Below are 8,197 nucleotides of genomic sequence, written 5' to 3'. Positions count from 1 at the left end.
TAAGCTTTTCTAGTCTTGATACCTTTGAAAATGACGTTGCTGAGTCCACATGGCTCACATTTTACCACAACAATAGTTGGAGGTACAGGTAAAGCAATACTTTGACGTGAGCATGATGAATGTTCTATTTGAAGTTTCTTCTTCTTCTTCTTCTTCTTCATCGATCTAGGATGAGTTCCAGGACGATAGCTTGGGATAGCAAGGATGGACGTCGTTTTTTTATCATTTTATTTTTGTTTGTAGTCGGACCTTGCTGTTGTACATGGTGACTGAATATATTGTTGTATCGTCTTGTTCATGTTGTAGCTTGTGGCGAGTGTAAGCCAATTCCATAAACTTATCTCTTCTGTACATATACTTGTAACGATATCCACTATTGCGAAACAACGAGCCACTACAAGAAATAAGGTCAATTATGACTCCCTATATTGGTCATTGATTCGTCATTGTTGTCGTTTATTGACCTTTTTTGACCAAATTTACAAGGTCAACAGTTGGCCGTCAAGAATGAACAAACATGACCTTTCTAAAATTTTGGTCGTTGGTCTCTATCGACCAAAATTTTGGTTTGGTCATTACCCATTTGTGTGAGCCACGTAGGATCTGACATGGCATTGCTAGTGACCAAATAAAATCATCATAAATTTCAAATCCCTGTCCACCAATCTAGCCTTCATGGGCCTGGCCCAATACCTATTTTACTATTGAAAATGTTTGATTTGTTTGGGTTGAAGCATTTTTTTCTAGAAGCACACATATTTCAGGATAGGCCCATTAAAAATAAATACAACAGAATAAAAAATTGCAAATAAAATGTATATTTCATTTCAGTAGCATATCACATCAAATACAATACATCATCCAGCGACTCCATGCATTAAGGTTCAACGCGTAACAAGGGCACATCAAAATAGTTTTACATGTGCACAACAGAATACTTGTGCAAGTGCAACTGTACATAAAAATGACCCAACAAATGCAAAATCGCATATAAAGAGAGTTTCACAAAGATTGGATGAGAACCACAAGTTTCTTCACATCCTCTTCCTCTGCAGAATATGCTCTTGCCATTGCCGCCTGCAAGAACAAAATAATGGTAAGGCTTTCAGACCAAGGAAACTAGTAAAATTACCCGAGGTAAGATAACAATAGGAAGGAAGGAAATTTATTGCTCACCCCAGCCACCCCACGATCAGAGGTTCAAAACGTAAGAGATAAAAACACCTGAGGTAAGATTACAACAGGAAGGAAGGAAATGTATACTACTAGCGCCAAGAAGCGCGCCGCACGCCGCGCCCGTGGTAGGCCTCATTTATATTTGGGATAAGTACTTTTGTTTTGTTTTTACTTCATACAGACTAATCTAGACTGTTAACAAATAGCACTTCCTTTGGACAAGATGATTAATCAATAAACGGTTAGCTGAACATAAAATATGTGCTTGCTAAGTCAGGCTATTTTCAGTTGGTGTTTCATAAGTTTTCTACCGGCACCACTCTTGCAGTTCTAGTCTTTACTATTACAATTCCTTTACAAATGGTGTGAACAAATGATATTGGTGTCGGTATTTTTTATAACATGGAAAAAACATTTAAAGTACTTGCTTCTTCTTGTATAAAGCAGGTAAACTGACTAGATGAAGAAGTTAATTTGTGTAGCACATGAAGTGCAGAGGGCAGTCATACTATTACTACCGACGGCACAACAATAGTCTAAAAGTACAAAGAGTACCCAGGTTATAGGTGCACAGTACATACATTTGTGTTGCTGCTTTCCGTATCTCTTCTCAACATCGAGTCATATGGAAAATCTAACAAGGAAGCATACAAATCTAGCAATAATTTTTGTGCCAGGTAATATAACATGCACCCATGAGATACATATAACGATTTAGGATCACAACGAGATTACCAGGGGCTGCTTCCAATAGGTCTTGCAGGACTTGAGATTTCTCACCAACATGGGGCATTACCATCAACACTTGGCAAGAGAAACAAACAGCAAAGCACATGTGAGATAAAATTTTCCTTCAGCCCTTGCAGCACCATCTTCTCGTTCTCATTGTCCTACCAACAAACAAAATTGTGTCCATTTCAGTCCAAACTGTAGCTGAAACAAAGAACCAAGTACCATATTCAGCAAACAAAAATTGTGTCCATTTCTGCAAAAAATTATCCCCAACAATATCAGGCTTGTCTGTTGCTTCTTTGACAGGGTTACTACCTCCTCCTTTTGGGCGTCCTGCGCATCAGCAGCATCCGAGCCCTTCTTCTCTGCAGCACTTGCACAACGATCTTCTCCTTTTTGTCGCCCTACGAGCAAACAAAATTGTACCATTTCAGTCCCAACTATACTTGAAACGGAGAACCTAGTACCAAATTCAGCAAACAAAAAATATGTCCATTTCTGCAAAAATTTATCCCCACCATTTTCAGTTTAACCACATCTAATTATTGTAGCAATACCCAAAATAGAGCACACAAATATAAGGATTTGACAAATAGCAGCAAGTGGTGGTCTAGGTTGTTGTTTTGGCAGCAAACAAATGCATGTAAATGTAAAAAGAGAGAGTAGCAGAGGCATACCATGGGCTACATGGTCTAGAAGGAACGTACAGGTCGACCACTTGCTCCTCACGCGCAGCATCAATTTCTTCCCTTTTCTCTCCGCTGCTCCCTCACTCGAGTTCAGGGCCGTCTCTAGGAATTTGTGGCCACGGGACGAATCAAAAAATGGGGTCCTAAATTTTAAATATATAGTTAACCTAAGAACTATCCCAAAGCTTTATACCCCCTCCGTCCCAAAATAAGTGTCTTAAGCTTAGTACAATTTTATACATGAGCTAGTACAAAGTTAAGACAGATATTTTGGGACGGAGGGAGTAAGAAGTATCTCTTCAGAATGCATGCAAAATTCTACTAGCTGCACAATATATGTAGAACTGAAACTATCGAACAAACTAAATAAAACATGACAAAAAATATAAGAATCATAATGCATAAAAAGGATACAAAATAAATAGCTTGCTTCATCCGTTCTCCCCATATGTGTAGACACTGATTTTGTGACTTGTGAACACCATCCTCATCTTATTTGTGTGTAACATGAAACCATCAATTTGTGTTTAATCCACACATACAAACGATTCTTTTTCAATCAAGTATAAATTCAATTGCGGATGTATCAATTTAGAAATCAACACATACAACATGCAGGGTCAATTTCTTGTCTCAGGTCCAGGAAATTACCCACGATTAGTGGCCAAAGTAGCAAGAAGTGTTGGTGTTTTCTTGGCTTTGTAGGTGTTGCTAGTCCTGGGCGTAGTGAAGGAAAGGCCAACACCCGGAGACAGCGGCCCGATGGCTGGCACGACCGGGGAGCACTGCCGGGAACTGCGCGGTGGCGTCATCGTGGAGCAGCTAGCTGGTGGAGCTGGACTGAAAGAGAGCGGCTGCTGACGGCGGTGTGCAGAAGACCAACAGTCATCGATTCGTCGCACGGGACGGGAGGAGATGGTGAGAGGCGGTGTCGGCGTGCGTGGGCAAGGCTGGGGGTGGTGGCGGGGCTGTGGGAGGGTCACGACCAAGGGTCGTCGCCCATATTGTGCAGAACAGCATCAGACCATCGAGACTCAGATCTAGGCACACAGACGGACGTGATAGACAGACCTGATTGGTGGAGCTGGTCGCTGCCATGGTTGGTCAACTCTCTCATCCATCTCCAAAGGAGGGAAGCAGGAGAAGGGGATGAACGGGAGAGGTGCAAGATGACTCATCGTGCATCGCCGGATGGCAAGCGGTTGCAGGAAGAAGGAGGAGCCGTCGGTGGTGCTCTGCTACTCAGCTCGTGGGCTCCGGAGCGATCTTGGGCGGCGGCGTGACCGTAGAGGAGACAAGTTGTAGGTGGAGGAGGATCGTGGGCTCCGGAGCGACCTTGGGGAGGGAGACCGCGGGCTCGGCATTGCCTACAGGTGGAGGAGCGAACGGCGGCGTGCGCGGGTACGGGGATGGGATGGGGAGGGAGGTGGCGGCGGCGATCTCGAAGGGGAGGAGGCGACGAGTGGCTGGGTAGGGTTCGCGAGGACGTGGGTCTGCTAGTTTTTTTACTTGTCTTCAGATGGATGAATGGATGGATGGATGTGGGATTGCTAGCAATGGATAGTAGGATTTATGCCATGTCATTGATCCGTGGCATAAATGGTTCCACCAATCAGAATCCAGCTTATGTAATTGTGTCACTTTCTTTTGTTTCTTTTATATTATTTATCCTCTTACTTCGGGTAAACACTCAACATATTAACCTCATCTGGTATGTTTAAATGACCCAATATTTATGGAACCATATTGGGTTTAGATATTAGTCCGTATAGATATTGGATTTAGGAAATATGGACCCATATTGTTGTCTCTAGTTGTATTTTTTGATTGCCTAAAAAAAGTTGTACAATATTTATTATTTCCCTCAGAAGAAAGCTATATTTTTTGGTTGAGTGTTGTGGGTGGAAACACTTTTCATTTAATTATGATAGTATTCGGCATTAATGAAAAATTCACGCACATATTTTTTATTGTCATGTTTAAGTTTTTATTGTTTGAAACACCAAGTTAAGGTACCATATACCACCTTTCAAAAATATTTATCTAAATAGGGTCTACACATTATGAGATTAGCATGGGTCATATATTTCATTTCGGTAATTATATTGTATTTTATAAAATATTTAGGATATTAAAATGAATAATTATAATTTATTGGTATTTATCTAATATAATTTACTTCATCCATATACGTATAAACAAAATTTTGCTCTCTATACATGACACATAGGCAAAATTGATGAGGTGTCGTCCAGTCACCTCCACACATATGTTTATGGTCTTATATTTGGTCATGGTAGCATTGAAATATGATCATAAATAATTCTACACATCTTAATGACCATTTTGTGCAATAGGATCATGACCTAATGAACGCAAAATGTCATAACGTTATGGCCTTTGGACCCTCTTAGACTTGCCATGACTAATTTCAGAATTTTGGTCCTGGATCAATGACCAAATAAAGCACCGTCATTTTTTGGGTCATAATTGAGCGTTTTTCTTGTAGTGAGTTGTGCTTCTATCCCTATCGAGGCCCTCGTGCCAAAATAAGGATAACATCGCATCTTGGGTGTTACAAGTACTCACCGTTGCTTTGCTCCCGTTTTGCCCTTGATACGATTGTTGCGATCAGATGACGGAGCCCGGGAGCTAGCTGATCCTGCTGACAAGTACTACTAGCCCGAGGGAGCCGACTACTACATGGAGGCCGCCAATGACCAGGAGTAGATAGGAGTCTATCAGGAAGGAGGATTACGCCTTTTTGATCGAAATGTTGTTACTTTTGCTAGCCTTCTTAAGGAAGACTTGTTTACTGTTGGAAATACGTCCTAGAGGCAATAATAAATTGGTTATTATTATATTTCCTAGTTCATGATAATTGTCTATGATTCATGCTATAATTGTATTAACCAGAAACTGTAATACATGTGTGAATATATAGAACACAATGTGTCCCTAGTAAGCCTCTAGTTGCCTAGCTCGTTGATCAATAGATGATCATGGTTTCTTGATCATGGACATTGGATGTCATTGATAATAGGATCACATCATTGGGAAATGATGTGATGGACAAGACCCAATCCTGATAATAGCACTAGATCGTGTTGTTCGTCTGCTAAAGCTTTTCGAATGTCAAGTATCATTTCCTTAGACCGTGAGATTGTGCAACTCCCGGATACTGTAGGAGTGCTTTGGGTGTACCAAACGTCACAACGTAACTGGGTGATTATAAAGGTGCACTACGGGTATCTCCGAAAGTGTCTGTTGAGTTGTACGAATCGAGACCGGGATTTGTCACTCCGTGTGACGGAGAGGTATCTCTGGGCCCACTCGATAATCCATCATCTTATTGAGCTTAGTGTGACTAAGGGGTTAGCCACATGAAGATGTGTTACAGAACGAGTAAACAGACTTGCCGGTAACAATATTGAACAAGGTATAGAGATATCGATGATCGGATCTCGAGCAAGTATCATACCGATAGACAAAGGGAATTGCATACGGAATTGATTGAATCCTTGACATCGTGGTTCATCCAATGAGATCATCGTGGAACATGTGGGAACCAACATGGATATCCAGACCCCGTTGTTCGTTTTTGGGCGGAGAGATGTCTCGGTCATGTCTGCATGCTTCCCGAACCCGTAGGGTCTACACACTCAAGGTTCGATGATGCTAGGGTTATAGGGAAATAGCGTACGAGGTTTCCGAAGGTTGTTAGGAGTCCCGGATGAGATCCCGGACGTCACGAGGAGTTCCGGAATGTTTCGGAGGTAAGGAATTATGTATAGGAAGTGAGGATTTGGTCACTGGAATTGTTTTGGGCGAAACCGGTAACGTACCTGGACCACCGGAAGGGTTCCGGGGGTACACCAGGAGGGGCCACCAGCCCCAAAGGCTAGCATGGGCCAAAAGGTGGAAGGGAACCAGCCCAGAGTGGGCTGGTGCGCCTCCCACCTAGGCCCATGGCGCAGCAAGAGAGGGAAGGGGGGAAACCCTAGCACAGATGGGCCTAAGGCCCATCTGGGGTGCGCCACCCCCTCTCCCTTGCCCTGGCCGCCACCACCATCCCTAGATGGGGCTGCCGCACCGTTTGTGGGTGGGAACCCTAAAGGGGGTGCTCCCCTCCCTCTCCCCCTATATATAGTGGAAGTTTTGGCTTATTTGACATACACGAAATATGTCTCTCGGCGCAGCCCTACTCCTCCTCTTCCTCCTCTTCCACGGTGCTTGCCGAAGCCATGTCGGAATACCATGTAGATCCATCGCCACCACGCCATCGTGCTGCCAGAGCTCTCCCTCAACCTCTCCCTCCTCCTTGCTAGATCAAGGCATGGCAGACATCACCGGGCTGTACGTGTGTTGAACGCGGAGGTGCCGTGATTCGGCACATAGATCGGAACCGACCGCGATCTGAATCGCTGTGAGTACGACTCCATCGACCGCGTTCATAGTAACGCTTCCGCTTAGCGATCTTCTAAGGTATGAAGATGCTCTACCCCATCACTCGTTGCTGGTTTCTCCATAGATAGATCCTTGTATGGCGTAGGAAATTTTTGAATTTACTACGTTCTCCATCAGTGGCATCCGAGCCAAGGTTCTATGCGTAGATTCTATGCACGAGCAGAACACAAAAGTTGTGGGCGCTGATTTTGTAAAATTGCTTGCCGTTATGAGTCTTATCTTGATTCGGTGGCATCGTGGGATGAAGCGGCCCGGACCAACATTACAGGTACTCTTACGTGAGACTGGTTCCACCGATAGACATGCACCAGTTGCATAAGGTGGCTAGCAGGTGTCTGTCTCTCCCACTTTAGTCGGATCATATTCGATGAAGAGTGTCCTTATGAAGGGTAAATAGCATTGGCATATCAACGTTGTGGTTGTCACATAGGTAAGAAAAGTTCTTGCTAGAAATCCAATCAGCCACGTAAAACTTGCAAAAACAACTAGAGGACGTCTAACTTGTTTTTGCAGGGTATGCTATGTGATGTGATATGGCCAAAAGAATGTGATGTTACATGTGTGATGTATGAGATTGATCATGTTCTTGTACTAGGATTCACGAATTGCATGCTGATGAGTATGACAACCGGCAGGAGCCATAGGAGTTGTCTTAATTTATTGTATGAGATGCAACACCATGTTGATTACTTTACTTTATCGCTAACGGTTAGCTATAGTAGTAGAAGTAATAGTTGCATGACGACTCCGCGGAGACACAATGATGGAGATCATGATTATGGAGATCATGGTGTCATGCCGGTGACGATGATAATCATGGTGCCCCGAAGATGGAGATCCAAGGAGCAAGATGATAATGGCCATATCATGTCACTATATGATTGCATGTGATGTTTATCATGTTTTACATCTTATTGCTTAGAACTATGGTAGCAAAGATAAGATGATCCCTCATTAAAATTTTGAGATAGGTATTCCCCTAAGTGTGCACCGTTGCGAAGGATCGTTGTCTCGAAGCACCACGTGATGATCGGGTGTGATAGATTCTAACGTTCGCATACAACAGGTGTAAGCCAGTTTACACATGCAAGACACTTAGGTTGACTCGACGAGCCTAGCATGTACAGACATGG

General features: G+C 43.2%; 1 protein-coding gene across 6 annotated transcripts; it reads right to left on the bottom strand.

Annotated features, from left to right (window-relative positions):
* Positions 1-802: 802 nt before the first annotated feature.
* LOC123410330 lies at positions 803-4,107 on the bottom strand. Of its 6 annotated transcripts, none has more exons than XM_045103258.1 (5): positions 3,249-4,107; positions 2,586-2,740; positions 2,224-2,312; positions 1,912-2,109; positions 803-1,077 (listed from the first exon to the last, which is right to left on the bottom strand). In XM_045103258.1, the coding sequence occupies exons 1-4, from the start codon at positions 3,407-3,409 to the stop codon at positions 2,059-2,061; spliced, it is 456 nt and encodes a 151-aa protein (XP_044959193.1). In that variant the 5' UTR covers positions 3,410-4,107; the 3' UTR covers positions 803-1,077; positions 1,912-2,058. The 6 variants fall into 6 exon arrangements, 4 of the variants coding, with proteins under 4 accessions (XP_044959193.1, XP_044959192.1, XP_044959191.1 ...); XM_045103257.1 differs by having other exon boundaries at positions 1,758-2,066; positions 3,249-4,098; XM_045103256.1 differs by having other exon boundaries at positions 1,912-2,066; positions 3,249-4,097.
* Between the last annotated feature and the right edge of the window lie 4,090 nt (positions 4,108-8,197).

The sequence above is a fragment of the Hordeum vulgare genome, chromosome 7H (assembly GCF_904849725.1).
Source record: "Hordeum vulgare subsp. vulgare chromosome 7H, MorexV3_pseudomolecules_assembly, whole genome shotgun sequence".
Taxonomy (NCBI): Eukaryota; Viridiplantae; Streptophyta; class Magnoliopsida; order Poales; family Poaceae; genus Hordeum; species Hordeum vulgare.
Note: the sequence above shows the minus strand (reverse complement) of the source record. Positions and strands in the feature narration are given on the sequence as shown.

Excerpts from the sequence above, each read along its gene's own strand:
- LOC123410330 (XM_045103257.1), bottom strand. The coding sequence starts at position 3,409 with ATGACGCCACCGCGCAGTTCCCGGCAGTGCTCCCCGGTCGTGCCAGCC. Across the intron at positions 2,741-3,248 it reads ACTTTGGCCACTAATCGTGG|GACCCCATTTTTTGATTCGT; the intron begins GTAATTTCCTGG and ends TTTAAAATTTAG. Across the intron at positions 2,313-2,585 it reads TCTAGACCATGTAGCCCATG|GGCGACAAAAAGGAGAAGAT; the intron begins GTATGCCTCTGC and ends GTTTGCTCGTAG.